At 39.8% G+C, this 17,796-nt stretch overlaps 1 protein-coding gene across 1 annotated transcript in view; it reads left to right on the plus strand.

The window, feature by feature from the left end:
- The window catches only part of Ubr1 (ubiquitin protein ligase E3 component n-recognin 1), a 113,986-nt gene extending 97,242 nt beyond the window's left edge, over positions 1 to 16,744 (plus strand). The window contains exons 41-47 of the mRNA XM_051183611.1: positions 874 to 1,007; positions 3,235 to 3,343; positions 5,418 to 5,474; positions 6,799 to 6,876; positions 10,392 to 10,562; positions 12,558 to 12,659; positions 14,224 to 16,744. Of these exons, the coding sequence (XP_051039568.1) occupies positions 874 to 1,007; positions 3,235 to 3,343; positions 5,418 to 5,474; positions 6,799 to 6,876; positions 10,392 to 10,562; positions 12,558 to 12,659; positions 14,224 to 14,365 (793 nt within the window). The 3' untranslated portion in view covers positions 14,366 to 16,744. The remainder of the gene's footprint in view (positions 1 to 873; positions 1,008 to 3,234; positions 3,344 to 5,417; positions 5,475 to 6,798; positions 6,877 to 10,391; positions 10,563 to 12,557; positions 12,660 to 14,223) is intronic.
- The last annotated feature ends 1,052 nt before the right edge of the window (positions 16,745 to 17,796 follow it).

The raw sequence follows: 17,796 nt of genomic DNA on the forward strand, positions 1-17,796 counted from the left end.
GTCCAGGTGTTTGTGCAGGAGTTTGGCAGTATACCTTTCAGCCATTTTCTTGTTTTAAAATCAGATAAGGCCTTTTAGCTTGTGAGTTTTGTTTGTAGGATAGGCTTATAGTAAAGAAAATTTACTTCAATTTTTACCTTGAAGTAAAAGGTAGTAGATTAGAACTGTTTGTTGTACTTGAGATTCAGTGAGGTTGACAACATTTTCACTTAAGATGTTCTTGGAATATGGCAAGAATGACAACAGTGTAACAATTGGCAATATTGAAAATTTAAATAAAAGAAACAAGTTGCCTTGTTACAGTAATTATACAGCAAATGTACTTGTAAAGCAGTTGATGCTTTTATTAATAACATATTACTAAGTTTGTCTTCTCCTTATTTCATTGCAAGGATGAAATTCTGTTTGTTTGTTTAATCTCAGTAACAATGGGGGAAAATGAAAACTTTACATTGCAGGGAGAACCTTGTGAGAGTCAATATACTTTTTAATGCCTTTTTAAAAACTGACTTTTGTTTTTTGTTCTGCTTTGTTTTTTATCTTCACCCAAGAAAAAAGAGAGTACTGATACACTTTTTTAAGAGTCTCCTGGTAGAGTTGGATGCTTAGCCCTTGACAGAGTGTTTCATAGAGCTCTAGTTTCAATGCCTAGCACTGCCAAAACAGGAAAGAAAAGAAAAAAAAAAGGGGGGGGGGGAAGATTATAAAAGTTGTTGTTTCCTTTAGAAAATGTATATACTAAAGTTATTAGCTACCTAAATACTTTTTAAGAAATGCTTAGAAACCACATTTAGTCACTGACTAAATGTGGTTTAAACAGGGGTTGTGTTTAAAATCTGGTAAATATTCTGTGGTGGATTTCTTATATCCTAGCTTGGTTGGCTGTGGCGTTCCTGGCTGGTACCTGTGGGTCTCACTGAAGAATGGCATCACCCCTTATCTTCGTTGTGCTGCATTGTTTTTCCACTACTTACTTGGGGTGACTCCACCTGAAGAACTGTTTGCCAGTAAGTAGGAGACTGAACTCAGCAGGGAATGAGGCTCGTCTGAACTGTCTTGTCTTCAACATAAGACAGACAGACTTCTGCCCCTGCCCAGGTGGTCAAAAGTGAGGCCAGAGTCCTGCAGATCCTGCTCTTAGTCCTTGTGTATGTGTAGTTAAAGTTCTTGAATTATTAAAGCACCCACATGTGTCAGGTGGTGGTGGTGCATGCTTTTAATCCCACCACTCGGGAGGCAGAGGCAGGATGATCTCTGTGAATTCCAGACCAGCCTGGCCCAGAGTAAGTTCCAGGACAGCCAGGTCTTGAAAAATAAAAACAAATAACTTGCATGCAAGGAGATGGAGAGAGAGAGAGAGAGAGAGAGAGAGAGAGAGAGAGAGAGAGAGAGAGAGGGAGGGAGAGAGGGAGAGAGCGCAACAGGTAACACTGACAGCTGTGCAAGCCTGATAACCTGAGTTCAGTCCTCACACCCCACATAAAAAGCTGAATGCTGGACTGCACGACTGATCAGCAGGTAAAGGGACTTTTTTTTTTTTTTTTTTTTTTTTAAACCAAGCCTGACAGCATAAATTCAATCCCAGAATCCCACATAGTGGAAGCAGACACTAACTCCTACAAGTTGTCCCAGACCCCCAACATGCACAATGTGATATAGTCATGCCCCCCGCCCCAGTAAACAAATGTAAAAAGTAAATAAAAATTAAAAACCAGAAGCAGTGGCAAGCAGTTGTAATCCCAACACTTCTATGAAAAAATGGAAGCAGAGACAGGAGAGTCACCCTGAATCTTATGGGCTACCTGGCCTAGAGTTCCCAGTATAGAGTAGGAACAAGACAGAGCTGCTTTTAACAAGGTAAAAAGAACCTGAATCTTAAAAGTTGTCCACTGGCCTCCACATGAAAGCAAGGCTTGTGAACATACGCAGGCATGCACAGAACTTTTCAAAAAATACCTATGTGCAAGCCAGATGTGGTGGCATACACTTTAATCACACCACTGGAAAGGCAGAGGCAGGCAGAGTTCTCTTAGTTCGAAGGCAGCCTGGTTCCAGGCTATATAGCAAGACGGTGTCTCAAAAAATAAAATAAGATACCTACCTATATGAAGAGTATAACTGATAGGATATGCAGGAAATTAGAGATGTTTGTTACTTTTATGGAAAAGAACTGTTTTTCCAGGCAGGAAGATGACTTTATTGTATACTTTTATTTGGATTTTGAACATATAGCTATTTTTAAGAATTAAAATAGTGATCAAAAAGGCCTTCTGAACAATGAAAACCATTTACTAATTTCTAAATATAGATGAACTAGAGAAGGCTTCCTTACTATATTCTATTGGTGAAAGTCAGAATATTTGTTTGATTTTGACAGTGACCAAAATTGTGCATAGAATCATTTTGTCCTTAGAGAATACATTGATGAGGTTTCCTTTACTAGTTGTTAGCCTCTTTATCTTGAGCTCTTTGTGATAAGATGTGATCAAGCTTTGTTAAGGTTCCCAATAAAATAGGACATTAGTGCATACACAAAAAGTTCATATACTTATCCAATAGCTGCCATAGAAAATAAAGTATTTTCTTTCATTAGGGATAGGCCCATACATAAAGAAGTATAAATATGCATGATACAATACCCATGTTGATCATGACCAGGGTCAGAACTCTTGGACATAGGTAGTCATTCAAAGACTTTTCTCTGAGGAGACATTAAACAAAGAGCTGCATATATGGGATTAAGCTGGACAGATAGTTAGAATGTTTCTACTTAAGAGAAAAATCAATGTAAAAATATTCCTTGGCAGAGTAAGAGAATAGTGAAGAAACAATTCTGGCTGAAAGTCTAGTGGGCTGGGAGGTCCAGGAGGCAGCCAGATGTATGCATTTCACCTGGGTCTTTACCACAATAAAGGCGTTGTGAGCTAGGATGTAGCTCTGTGGTATAGCATGTTACCAGTCCTGAGTTCTATGTTCAACAATGTACTGCCTATCTCCCCTCTCCACCCCCAGAAAAAGAAAAGACTCTGCATTGTATATTAGGTGTAGTGGTTAGTCATAGGTACCATCTGATTGGGTGACTCACATTGTGCAGTAAAAGAATCACTGTGGCTTATTCATCCATGGTTTTATAGAACAGATGATAGAAATAAGTGTCAGCATGAGGGGGCTACTGTAACACTGAGTAGATCAGAGTAATGTGCTTATTAAATATGTCTTGTTATTCTCTTGTAGGCTCTGCTGAAGGAGAGTACAGTGCACTCTGTAGCTATCTATCTTTACCCACAAATTTATTCCTGCTTTTCCAGGAATATTGGGATACCATAAGGCCCTTACTGCAGAGGTACTATGGGGGTAAATGTAATTGATGTGTTTCTGTCTAGTTTATTTTTGTTTTTGATTGGTTTTTGAAACAAGATTTTGCTGTGTTGACCTCAAGCTCTGTTCTTCAGGGCTCAATTTGAAATGTTAGTCTTTTGTTTTTGAAACTGGGTCTAATATAGCCCAGGTTGGTCCAAGAGTCACTATATAGCCGAGAACAACCTAGAACTCCTGATTCTCTTGCATCTGTCTTCCAAATGCTGGAATTACAAATGGAGACCTCAATGCCTTTCTTTTAATTTGAAAAAGTTTTAAATTACAATTATTTACTATGCTTTTCAATTGATTAGCATTGACTACAGAGGTAGGAAAGTGGAGAAATTCTTAATCCACATGCTTCAGGAGTAGGTTAAGGCTGGCCTCTGAGCAGGTGGGAATCCTGCTTGCTCTTCTGTGGCTGTGTCCCATTCATTTTGTTTGTTTTCTGCACAGTTGGTGTTTCATTCCCATCTTAAGACATGATAGGGAATGTGATGTGCTAGTAGATAGAATCATAATTAAGAATCACAAAATGCTGGGTATGTCACAATTGAGAGGCAAAGGCAGGCGGATCTCTGAGTTCCTGGCCATCCAAGGCTACACAATGAGGCCCCATTTCAAAAAGAAAAAGTAAGAAAAGAAAATCAAAGGAGCTCAAACTTGAGCTTGTGGTATTTCCCACTTTGTAGAGTTCTGAGTTCTGGGTTAGCATGCCCAAAGTCCTCTGTTCAGTGCCAGGCACTGTGTAAATCAGACATGTTGGCACAGCACATGCCTGTTATCCCAAAACTTTAGAAATGGAGGCATAAGAGTTAGAAGTTCAAGGTCATCTTTGACCATGTAGCAAGTTTGAATCTAGTTCTTAGCACATGAGACCTCGTCCAAAATAAAAAGAGGCTAAACTAAAACTGTACACGAAACCACAGAGAATGTGGTAGAGCACATCAGCAGAGAAGCTGAGAGATGCAAAGGCATGTGCAGAGCAGAGACCAACACCGAGCTGTCCTAGACAGACTGTGCCACACCGTCCCTGGACCCCCTGCTTACTGTCATCTCCCTCCTCCACTCTCCCTACCTTCTTTCTGCCTGTATATTTTTAGAACCAGTTTCACCATGTTACTCTTAGCTCTCTTTTTCTTTGTCATGCCCAGGTCAGAACTGGGTGAATCCTAATGTGTTTCCTACTATTAGTCTCATGCCGTAGGTTCCTAATTTCTCATGAGTGTTGTGACCTCTTACACAATCAAAAATAAATGTTTCTAGGATTAATATCACTTTTTTTAGTACAATCCCACAAGATCTTACAAATTTTAACTCATGCCTGCTCTTCTCCTTAGAGCTCTGCAGGCCGTATCTCCCAGTGTTCATTGTCAGTTTGCTTCAGTGTAGGTTTAGCCAATGGAAAGCACTGGCAGGGTGCTGGAAATAAGGAAGGAGAGGGCAGCCCTGCTACTACCTCCCTACCTCTCGGGGGCATCTTCAGTGTTGGTAATCTTCTGTGGCTCCAGTTGCCTCCAGAAAATCCTGCTATGATCCTATTATCTACTGGTGACCCTACCCAGGGCAGCAGGGATCCCCATCCCCACCCCCACCCCCACCCCCCAGCACCTCAGTCTTCCAGTACTGGGCCAGGATTTAAGGTTTCCTTACTTTTTGTCTCAAGATACCTTCTTAGCCCTTATACGACTTATCCTCTCACCTCATCTCTATTCTGTGGGTTGAATCTAGGACCTTGAACTAGGCAAGTACACCACGACAAGCTATGCACTGGGTCCCTGTCACGTGTATTGCTACTTCCTGGTATTAAATTCTCTCATTTAAATTGTAGATGGTTTCTGTTCTAAAGACTGTAATTGACCAAACCCTTGAAAAGGAATTCAAAAAGGGGATTGAGGGTGTGTGTGTGTGGGGGGGGTAAGATGTAAACTTAAAGACAGAAAGGGGACATGAAAAGACAGAATTGGAAGGATGGTGGATGCATGTCATGGGGAGTCTGTGACAGACGCTCTTGTGGTGATCCTGTGATGACCCTCTTTCACTCTTGGCTTCACTTACAGGTGGTGTGCAGATCCTGCCTTACTCAACATTGTGAACCAGAAAAGTGCTGTGGTCAGGTTGGTTTTACTATTTAAGTCTCTCTTAGTTGGTTTGCCTTGGTTCCTGGTCTGTGCCCTTATTCTTATTCATTGTTTCCTGTGTGTCTCTGGATCTTTGCCAGATGTCAGGTTCTTCCCAACCTTTCTGTCTTAAATTGTCAGGAGCCACCAGTTCCACTAGCAGACTCTTCCTTAAACCTGTACCTGCCCGTCAAGTCATAGGGGCCTGTTTCTGGTAGCTGCCAGTATGCTAAAGATGGTGGTTTACACTGTTCATATAAACTAGTCCCCCTCCCCCTTTGAGGATAAAGGTGTAAATAGAACTAACTAGTCTTCTCTCCTTCTTAGAAACTAGCCCCACAATACCTCAAAAAAAAGAGACAGGGCTTTTCTGTGTAGCCATGGCTATCCTGAAACTTACTCTGTAGACCAATCTGCCCTTGAACTCACATAAATCTGCTTTTGCCTCCTGAGTGATTTAAGGTGTGGACCACCATTGCCCTGAGAGAAACTTTTTAAAGTATACTTTATTACTGTGTTTTATATGTATGTTTTGTCTCTATGTATGTTGTGAATCATGTACATGCCTGGTGCCTGTGGAGACCAGAAGAGGGTGTTATATCTCCTGCAATTAGAGTTAGACATGGCTATGAATCACCTTGTGGTTGCTGGGAATTGACCTGGGTCCTCTGGAAGAGCAGCTCGCTCTTAACCTCTAAGCCATCTCTCCAGCTGGACATGATAGCACACACCTATGGCACAAGTACTGTAGAGGTTGAGGCAGGAGGGTTATGAGTTGCGGGCCAGACTGGGCTTCGTAATGAGGTAAACAAGAAGTTTGTCAGCCCTCTTCTCCCTCCTCCTCTCTCTCCCTCCCTCAACCTCTCTCTCTCTCTCCTTCCCTCCCTCCCTCCCTCCCTCCCTCCTTCCCTCTCTCTCTCTCTCTCTCTCTCTCTCTCTCTCTCTCTCTCTCTCTCTCTCTCTCTCTCTCTCTATTTTGTTTTGAGACAAGGTTTCTCTGTATTGCTTTGGAGCCTGTCCTAGAACTCACTCTGTAGACCAAGCTGGCTTTGAACTACAGAGACCTGCCTGCCTCTGCCTCCCAAGTGCTGGGATTAAAGGCGTGCACCACCACTGCTCAGCTTAAAACTGTTGAGTATTAAGAGTTCATTTAATGTTTCTCTTCTTTATTTTTCCTGCAAACATTAAATTGATGATATGTTTGTGGTTGGAATATATTCAACCCTAGTTTTTAGATAAGAAGCTACAACATGCCAGAAGCATTCTTCAGCTTTAATCTGTACACTCATATCTAAAACTGCCTTTTAAACCATGCTTCTAGGTACCCTAGAAAAAGAAATAGTTTGATAGAACTTCCTGATGACTACAGCTGTCTTCTAAATCAAGCCTCTCATTTTAGGTAAGAAAAAAAATGTTGGGGGTGGGGAGATGCGCAATATCTTTTTCTGAGCTTTCGTCTGGTCTACTCTATAACCAGTGAACTTAACTTGTGAAAAATGACCATTGAGGGGCTAGTGAGATGGTTCAGCTGGTAAGGGTGCTTCCCACCAAGCCTATTGACTCATGTTTGGTCTTTCTTTGTGTCTCCTTCCATTGATGGCTACATATTTATGATGGAGTTGTTTCTTCTTTTTAACGATTTAACTATTTAAGTTCTTTTTAACTATTGTGAATAGCGTTATTGTAAACATTCATGTTCAAGTTGAACATACATATTTCATTTTATGCGGGTATATAGCTAGGCCATATGTTTGATTTTTTTTTCAATGTCAAACCCTTTTATATACACTGCATACTTTTATAATCCCACCAGCAATGTATGGGCCATATTATTTCTTCATATCCTTAGCATTCCCTCAGTAAACTTCCATAAATCTGTACACAAAATCCAAGGTTTTGGAGGCTACATCCTCTCCTGGCACAAATAAGCCACACCAGAAATATGAGCTGCATCCCCATATCTTCCTGTGTTGAGTTAGAGAATAAGGAGTGGAATGATAGCCAACTAGAAAGAATGCCAACATTAACTGAGTGTGGTGGTTCACTCCTTTAATCCCAGCACTCAGGTGAAGGAAAGCAGATCAGTTTGAGTTTAAATCCAGCCTGGGATATTAGACTCTTGTTTTGACCTTGAAGAAATATCATAGAGTTGGGGCTGGAGAGATGGCTCAGAGGTTAAGAGCACTGGCTGCTCTTCTAGAGGTCCTGAGTTCAATTCCCAGCAACTACATGGTGGCTCACAACCATCTATAATGGGATCTAGTGCCCTCTTCTGGCAGGCAAGCATACATGCAGACAGAAGGCTATACATATACTAAACAAACTTTTTTTAAAAAAAAGAGAAATATCGGGCTGGAGAGATGGCTCAGAGGTTAAAAGCACTGAGTGCTTTTCCAGAGGCTCTTCTAGAGGTCCTGAGTTCAATTCCCAGCAACCACATGTTGGCTTACAACCATCTATAGTGAGATCTGGTGCCCTCTTCTGGCCTGCAGGGATACATGCAGGCAGGACACTGCATAATAAATAAATAAGTCTTAAAAAAAAAAAAAAAGAAATATCATAGAGATTGTGGTTGAATCCTTATTACATAATGCAGTTTTTTAAAATATTGCACATTTCCAAAACCTTATTTCCACAACATTGTAAACATGCTTGACTAAACCCTTATAGCAGCAGCAGTTGTTAATTGGTCATGTTAGATGAGGATGGATTCTATAAATGAATCTCAGTATAAATGTGAGACTTTTAGCAAATTTCCACAAGACTGTATATTTAATAATGTGTTGCCACTGGAAGCTTTTCTCCGTCTTGCTTCCTCCGTCTTGCTCGCTCCTGCTGGACTAGTTTTTCTCCCACCTGCTGGTCCACACAGCCACTTATAAAATAATCACTCATAGGCTTAATAATAGTTACAAACTGTTTGGCCTTTTAGCTCAGTCTTCTTATTAACTAGCTCTTACAACTTAAATTAACCCATTTCTAATAGTCTATATTTTCCACAAGGCTCGTGGCTTGTTACCTTGTATCTTGCTTCTCAAGCAGCTGCAGGTGTCTTCTGACTCAACACTTTTTTTCCCTGTATTGCTGCTTGGATTTCCTGCCTGGCTCTATTCTGCCTGACTGTTGGCCAGATCAGCTTCTTTATTAACCAATGATAATAAATCATATTTATAGCATACAGAGGGACATCCCAAAATCAGTGAATTTTTTTCCCCCATTTGTTTTGTGATACTGGAGCTTAAGCCCAAGGCCTTGCACATACTAAACATACACTTGACATTAAGCTGTATCCAAGCTCAATCAAGCTTTTTTTTTTTTTAATGTTTATATCTTAATCACTATATCCTGCTATTATTTATTCTTTGAAAATTTCATGCAGTGGGGTGGTGGTGATGGTAGCTCGTGCTTTTAATCCCATCACTCGGGAGACAGAGGCAGGCTGATTTCCCTGAGTTTGAGGCCAGCCAAGTCTACAGGGAGAGTTCCAGGACAGCTCCAAAAGCTACACAGAGAAACCCTGTCTCAAAAAACAAAACCAACAATAAACAGAAAATTTCATGCATCTATACAATGTGTTTTTATCATATCAACGCTCCACAGCCCTCCTCCAATTCCCTCCAGGTCTCTCTGAACACATATCCCTCTAAACTTGGCATTCTCTCTCATTTTTTACCCACAGAGTCCTATTAATGCTGTCCATAGGGACATGGAGGTGGGGATGGCCCCTACTCTTCCCCCTGCCAAGAAAAATGATTCCTCACTCCTAGTAACCACCAGCTTCCAATAGCTCCTGAGCTGGGAGCTAAGTAGCCTCTCCTTACTCCATGCTGGCTTTGATATTCTTTTGTGATTTTTTTTATTATTTATTGCCTGCATGTATATATGTATGCCATAAATGTGTGGTATCTACAAATACCAAAAAAAGTGCATTGGATCCCTGGAACTGGGATTCAGATGATTGTGAGCCACCCTGTGTGTTCTGGGAATTGAATCTGGGTCCTTTCTGCAAGAGCAACAAGTGCTTTTAACCCTGAGCCAACTCTATAGCCCCATGCGGGATATTTAACTGGCTTCATCCTGTGCAGGTAATGACAGCTACTGAGTTTATGTGTATAACAGCAATGCCAAGATGAGAAGACAGCATTTCAAAGACCTTGTTGGGGAAAGATTAATAGACATGTCCCAACTGTGACAGGGCAGTCTCAGCTGCTTATTCTCACCACATTGAACAGTTAATTAAGAGTCTGTATAGTAACAGCTACCCACTTCAATAAGAAACTTCTCTAACTAAGATAAGGACCAGTACAAGTCTGACATGGGAGGTTCTCAGGCATACTGGGGTCCATCATTTGGTGTAGGAGGCCCTACAGGTTGAGCTTCTAGAGCAAAATTCCCAGGCAGTTTGTAGTATAGGTGAGCCTGGTTCAGGGAAGTGTGCTGATGACTGGTCACCTGGAACAGGAGTCCCTGGTAGCATGAGCCTGCTGTAAGTGGGGATAAATCTTTTTTCTTTGAGAGAGAGAGAGAGAGAGAGAGAGAGAGAGAGAGAGAGAGAGAGAGAGAGAGAGAGAGAGAGAGTGTGTGTGTGTGTGTGTGTGTGTGTGTGTGTGTGTGTGTTTTACCACATATATGTGAATGTCAATGGAGGCCAGAAGAGGGCATCAGATCCTCTGGAGTTGTAATTACAGGCAGTTGTGAGGTTAGAATGAACTCAGGTTCTCTGGAGCCATCTCCCCAGCCTCTTAAGTCCCCTTCAAGTAATACAGATTTGCAGTCATCTAACTAAATATCCTTTGTCTTTTAGTAGCTTTCTTTGCTGAGTAGGGTGAGTGATGGAAACATGCTTAACTGTCAAGTACGTATATGATCTGGTTCTTGTTTATCCAACACACTGAATGTGCCCTCCCCTTTAAGGTGTCCACGGTCTGCAGATGATGAGCGAAAGCATCCTGTCCTCTGTCTTTTTTGTGGAGCCATCCTATGTTCTCAGAACATTTGTTGCCAAGAAATAGTGAATGGGGAAGAGGTTGGAGCTTGTGTTTTTCATGCACTTCATTGTGGCGCTGGAGTTTGCATTTTCCTGAAGTGAGTATGGATGGAGTCATTTGGAAACCTGCTAGGGATCTTAGTTGAAAATGTGTATCCCGTAAATATGCCAGTAGAATAAGTAGTTCTTTAAACAGGATTCTGGCTGGGTGGTGGTGGCACATGCCTTTAGTCCCAGCAGAGGCAGGCAGATCTCCCTGAGTTCAAGGCCAGTCTGGTCTGCAGAGAGAGAGTTCTAGGACAGGGTCCAAAAGCTACAGAGAAACCCTTTCTCGAAAAACAAAAAAGGAAAATAAAAAAGAGAGAAAGAAAAAAAATTCTGATTACATTTCCCTCATTATTAGAAAAATCTTAATGATTCTAGTATTGTGTGTGTATTTATTTATTTATTTATTTATTTATTTATTTAGGTTTTACAAAATATGGTTTCTTTGTGTAGCTCTAGCTAGTCTAGAATTCACTTTGTAGACTAGGCTGGCCTCAACTCCCATAGATTTGCCTGCCTTTCTCCCAAGTTCTGGGACTAAAGGCATGTTCCAGGATGTCTGGCTATTTATTCTTGTGACAGGTTCTCCATATATAGACGACTAGGCTGGCCTTGAACACCCAGACAAACTGTCTCCGGAGTGCTCCTGGCACAAGATTTTTGTTTGTTTGTTTGTTTTGTTGTTTTTTGTTTGTTTTTGGTTTTTTTGGAGGCAGGGTTTCTCTATGGATCTTGTCCTGAAACTTGCTCTGTAGACTAGGCTGGACTCGAACTCACAGAGATCCACCTGCCTCTGCCTCCTAAGTGCTGGGATTAAAGGTGAGCATCATTAACGCCCAGCTACAAGGTTATCTTTTAGATGTTTTTATTTTCTTTAAACAGAAGATTCAGAGTAGGACAGTAGTGATAAATGTTTATGAAAGAATATAGATTGCTGGAGAAAAATAAATTCAAAGTTAGTTTCTGTGCCTTTTCTTTCTATTCCCTGGGTAAAATTCAATTTTTGTTTATATAAACCCCCAAAATCCTAGTAACTGTGAGATATACTATCATTGCTTAAAGGCAACCTTTCAAACGAGAAAAGAATGGCAAACTCAAACACCTGTTTGTCCCTATAGAACCCACAGGAATAAGTCTACCTATCCCAAATGTGTACTTTATACTTTCTGTTTCTTTTATAATTTTTTATTGTAATACTTAAGCATTTCTCTACAGTAAGCTTCTCAAATGCCCTCAAAGTACTATTGGAGGCTGTCTTGAACCAGCAAAGCTTGTAACACTTCCCTGGTTGATGGTCCTAGGCTGGAAGTTGCTCCATCCTTCCTTTGAAGCCCTCTTCTGCCTAGGTGGCTTCAGCCTCAGCTACAGTTCTCCAGGGCCCTGTGGCTCATGTAGGACGGCCTACTTTTTTAATATATCCAGCCAGAATTATTGATTTCCTGTTTCTCTATGTCTGGGGATCCTTTCCTATAGCATCAAGAAAAACAGTAGTATTTGTTCCCTTTACTCAGACAAAACACAGTTTAGTTGAAGGTAGTGGCCTATACCTTTAATCTCAGCACTTGGGAGGCAGAAGCAATGGATCTCTGAGTTTGAGGCCAGCCTGGTCTATAGAGTGAGTTCCAGGACAGCCAGGGCAACACAGAGAAACAAAAACAAAAAACAAAACCTCACAGTTTAGTGTATTCATCCATGCATGGCTGTATTGCCTTTTAATTGAATTTTTTTCTGAAGATTTATTTTTTATTATGTATACAATGTTCTGGCATGTATGTCTACAGGCCAGAAAAAGGCACCAAATTTCATTATAGATGGTTGTGAGCCACCATATGATTGCTGGGAATTGAACTCAGGACCTCTGGAAGAGTAGTCAGTGCTCTTAACCTTTGAGTCATCCCTCTAGCCCCTTAATTGAACTGTTAATAGATATTAGCCATGTCTTTACTTTAGCTTAACTTTAATTCTGTGTCTATCATCTGCACATATGTGTCTAACTGTGCTTCCTGCCCTTTTTTTTTTTTTTTTTTTTTTTTTTTTTTGTTCTTCAGAATCAGAGAGTGCAGAGTGGTCCTGGTGGAAGGAAAAGCCAGAGGCTGTGCTTACCCAGCCCCTTACCTAGATGAATATGGAGAAACTGACCCTGGGCTAAAGTAAGATTTTCTTTAATGAAAGATTTTAATCATTTGTCTTATATTTTATTCACTTTATAGTATGTGTACAAAAATAGTTCTTTAATCATAAAAACCTGGACCGGGAGTTACTGATGATTATGAGCCTCCATGTGGGTGCTGGGAACTGAACCCAGGTCCCCTGCAATAGCAATGAGTACTCTTAACCACTGAGACAGCTCTTCAGACCCTGATTGTCCCTGTTGTTTGAGACAGGCCCACTGATTATAGGATGCTGACTAGCTGGTCAGTACTAGGGATCTGCCTGTGTTCATCTTCTCAACACTGAGATTGTGGTCACATTATTACGCTTAGCTTTTTATGTAGGTTGCTGGGCCTTGAACTCAGGTTCTCACATTTGTACAGCAAGCACTTTACTGACTGAGCTAACTCCCAAACCTTTTTATTATTTGTTCTTTTAAAATATCATTCAAAATTAGTAGATTCATTGCATAGAAATGGAGATTTATTTTTATTGAAACAGCATTTGACCTGTCTTTTAAGTTTAAAGGAGAAGATACTGAGTGCTAAAAGTAGTTAATGCTGATCAGGATGGAGGTCTCCTTTAGTCCCAGTATACAGGAGGCAAGGGCAGGTGGATTTAGGTGAATTTAAGGTTAGTTGGATCTGAATTGTGAGTTCCAGGCCAGCCAGGGCTACAAAGTGAGAGCCTATCTCAAAAAGCAAAACCAATAGCAACAACAACCAAATAGTTAATAATCAAGGATAATCTTGAGTTGTTCTAGAAAAGTAGAAAAAATACAGAATTTTTAAATTACTAATAAACAGTGTGAAAATTGACAAGGAGCTGAGAAACTTGGTGTTTCCGAGGCTGAGATCACAGCACTCAACAGACTTCAGGCTTTTTGGAAGTTGGCACAGTGATGCAAACTGTGTAATCCTAGAATAAAAATGTACTTCCTTAAATATTTGCTAAGCCAGGTGTAATGATGGACACCTATATATAGTCCCAACTACTTGGGACGATGAAGGTGGGAGGTTGTTGGAGTATTATAATAGTTCAAACCCAGCCTGGACACTGTAACAAGACACCTCTTCCCCAAGTAAAAAAAAATAAGCAAAGAAGAAAATGTTTGCTAAGCGTCAGTAAGATGAATCATAGGGATTGTTATAAAACAAAATATTTCTGAGCAGCTTTTTTTTACTTTAAGGGCTTCCTGTTATGCCTTATACCTAACCTCCTATGCAAAACTGAAGGTGGGTAAACTTCAAGGACAAAAAGCCACTAGAACCTCATTCAAGCTAACCATCAGTCAAGACTAGAGCTGCTTCAAGTTAGATACCTCCAAAGACACCAAGTTAGAGACTTGTTTAAATGAGGTCTCATTTTGTTCATCATATACATGACCTAATTTCCCAAATAGTCAAGGAGTACATTTCTGCTTCCTTAACTAAGTGGTCTTTCGGTTGTGAAGAGTTCCCCATTACTAAGCCCTGTCCTGGTTCCCTACAGCTGCAGGAATATCTTGGGAGATATCACTGTTATTTGATTCAAGCTTAGATGTTATTATTTTTTTTCTTGAAGGAGGGGAAACCCACTTCATTTATCTCGGGAGCGATATCGGAAGCTGCATTTGGTCTGGCAACAGCACTGCATTATTGAAGAGATTGCTCGGAGCCAGGAGACTAATCAGATGCTATTTGGATTCAACTGGCAGTTACTCTGAGTTACTCTGCCTCAAGACAATCATGAGTGACATCAATAATAAAGTCTGATTGAAAATTCCAGAGAACTTTCTGAGAACGGGGAAGTATTGGAGGGTCTTTTGATCCATGACCAGATTCACATACATTAATACAATATTCCTTAATGGAATATTGCTTTCAATTAGCAAACATAAGCTTCAAGGAAAAAACAGAATGTAGATTAATCTGTTTTGTGTTCTAGAACACTAAAGAAATGCTTGTTCACCCAAGTGTCTATTTCTGCTAATATTTCCAGAAAACTCATTCCCTTTCATAACTGTCTTGTTTCATTTCTTATCATCCACCTGGTAAATGAAGTCACATCAAGCACTTGTGGACATTTTATACGTCTGGTTAATGTCTCTCCTGAGTATAATTCAGCTTGCATTAGATCTTTGACAAATGCTGATCAACTGTGATGGTCTAAAGAGCAACTACAGAACTATGCAGTATCTTTCAACTGAAAAAAGTTTTAAAAGTGTGAACCATTTTCTTAAGGAAATATCCTTACCGTACCACCTAGGGCTTCAGCCAGAAGCAGATCTAAGTCTTTGTGTGGACAAGTATGAGTTGTGCAAGGCTAGAGAGCATCTTCCAACGTAGACCTCAAGGATTAGGAGGATGTGCTCATTATGCATTCCTTATACAAAAGCCTGCTCTCCTCACCTGAGTCCAGATAGCTTGAGGAGTCACAAGTTGTCCGTTCCATTTTCCAAAGGCAGGTTTCTGCAAAGAGATCTCTAGTCTCTTGTGGGCCCCATCCAATTTGACTCTTCAGAAACTTGATGTTCTGAAGCAAACTCTTTGTAGATTAAGAATCAGAAAATTGCCTCAGTGAATACTCATTTAAGCCGAAATTAGAACAGTCATATTTAAGCCAGTTCTGCAGCCCTGTACAGCTTCTAAGATACAGAATCTAGATTTGATTTCTATGTGAAACCTTTCATAAACTATGATTTATGACCCATATAAACAGGCAAAAAAAAAAAAAAAAAAAAAGCCTTGTAATCAGGTCTGTGTCCTATTATAACCTGCTATGGTTGAGCCATCTTGCTTATAAATAAATAATGCAGCTCTCTTGAGTCTGTGCATAGACTTCTTGGTTCTTGGTTTTAACCTTTTATATCAAGAACATGTGAATTAACTGCAGAGAGATCAGTTGATTTTTATTTTAGTTTCGGTGAAATTGGGTAATGTTAGCAGTTGAAAGGTATGTTTGAAGATTATGTCTTCTTTTGTCCTTAGCTGCTGTAGCCATGTATGTATACAAGTGTTTTCCTACCTTCTCTGTTCAGTGAAGGCAAGAGAATTTTGCTGAGTGATCAGTGACGCACATTTGGGGCCAGATTTGTTGCATTCTTATGGAAAAGTGTATTTAGCAGTAAGAGGTTGGCACCAGAATCACAATAATGATTTCTTACTTGGACAGTTACTATACAGAAGAAGTCAGGAACTAGATTCAACTAGAATGAACAGTTCACAGCAATTATGAGAGATGATTATGAGAAAATTCAGTATTTGGCTTGTGCGATTTGCCAATATGATTAAGTGATTTGAACATTGCTCTTTGTTTTTTTATATAATTTTTTTTTTTTTTGAAGCAATTGTTTAGCTCTGAAATCTGGGCTAGAACAGACAACAGAAGATGCTCATTTTTGCCTTCGTTTTCTGGTCCTCATTTGGCAAGGATAAAGACTTTATTTTTAGCCTTCTTAGATTCAGTTTGTAAGCCCCGGAGCTAAGCTAACAAGCTTCAGGAGGACTAGCTGGCTCTGGCCAGCCGACGTTTACCACCGAAGAACCCAATTCATCACTGAGTTCTGCTTGTCGAGAGTGAAGTTTCTGCACTGGCGGTGAATGAGTGCCACAGTGCTGCCCCAGCCCAAGGGAGTTCTAATGGTATTATCATGACAAATGATTTATGTCTGCTTATGAAGTTTACTTAAGCAACCAAGTCACTTTATTTAGTGTAATATGTGAAAAGATTGGTTCAGTAGGTTGGCTCCGACTCTGTGTTTCTAATATTGGTGAGGGGCTGGCAAGGATTTTAATGATACAGTAAAGAAAAACATATCTGTATAATTAATTTATTATGTTAGTGTATGTATGGGCTGTGAGTTCACTTTTAGTGGTCATTTGTCATTTCATAACAACTATGCATTTTGGTTCACTGTGATGATGATCTATATTTAGTGATTACAACATGTTTATACCACTGATTCAAATTCCATTCATGATGAAGTTATACAAATGATGCATATATTGATATCTTTTATTGCAAAGATGTAAATTAAAAACTTGTATAATGTTCTTGTGCTTTTTGAAATAAAATATCTTATATGTGTATATTTAAAAAAAAAGGGGGGGACTTCTCATGTTTGGGGATTTGGGTTTGAAGTATAAAATTCTTCTACAAAGGAGTCTATTTAACAGTATGTCAGCCTAGCATGTTTGTTTGTTTTAGGTAGTTTCAAGCTTGGCTCAAACTCTAGATGTAGCTGAGGCTGGCCTTAAACTCCTAATCTTCCTGTCTCTCAAGTACTGGAATTATAGGCATATGCCACCATATCCAGGTTAAATTTTTTTCAAGATTTTTAGGGCTTTGGATCTTCAAACTTTTTGACTGTATATTCCATTACCACATATAGATTTATTTTGTTTTGTTTTGTCTTTGTTTTTTTGAGACAGGGTTTCTTTTTGCAGCCCTGACTGCCTTGGAACTCTCTCTGTAGACCAGGCTGACCTCAAACTCAGAGGTCTACCTGTCTCTGCTTCCCAAGTACCACCACTGCCTGGCCTTAATAATTATTTTCTTGTAATGTCCCTTGCATATGTTAACCGCAATTTATGACATAGTAGTATAAAAACAGAAGTCATCAGGTTTTAATTCAATCAAGTTTACCCCATTATCATAATCAAACTCTCCAAGCCATAAATATAGAGATTTTCAAAGCTTCAAGAGAAAAGAAACAAGCATAAGAGTGTCTCTGTTTACCTATGGCAAACTTCTCAGCAGAAGTCTTTCAAAGAGAAAGTGGTATAAGATGTACACAGTACTGATAGAAAAAAAAAAAAAAAAAAGAATCAGCCAAGAATACTATACCCAGCAAAACTATCCTTCAGGATTGAAAGAGAGAAAAAGACATTTCCAAAGAAAAGCCAAGAGAATATATCTCTACCAGAGCTGTCCTACAAGAAATGCTAAAGGGACAGAAAAACTTTGGGGATGAGAGTAACTCAGGTAAACAACTTGCCTAGTATGTGCAAGATCCTGGATTTGATTCTCAGCACCACAAAAAAGAAAAAAAGGTACTAACTCAGGTAAGAGTGACTGTACAGGTAAATCAGAATGTTCTAGTAGTATAAAACATAGTAGGATTAACCAGTATAAAGACTAAAAATAATCTACAAA

Source organism: Phodopus roborovskii, unplaced genomic scaffold (assembly GCF_943737965.1).
Source record: "Phodopus roborovskii unplaced genomic scaffold, PHOROB, whole genome shotgun sequence".
Lineage (NCBI taxonomy): Eukaryota > Metazoa > Chordata > Mammalia > Rodentia > Cricetidae > Phodopus > Phodopus roborovskii.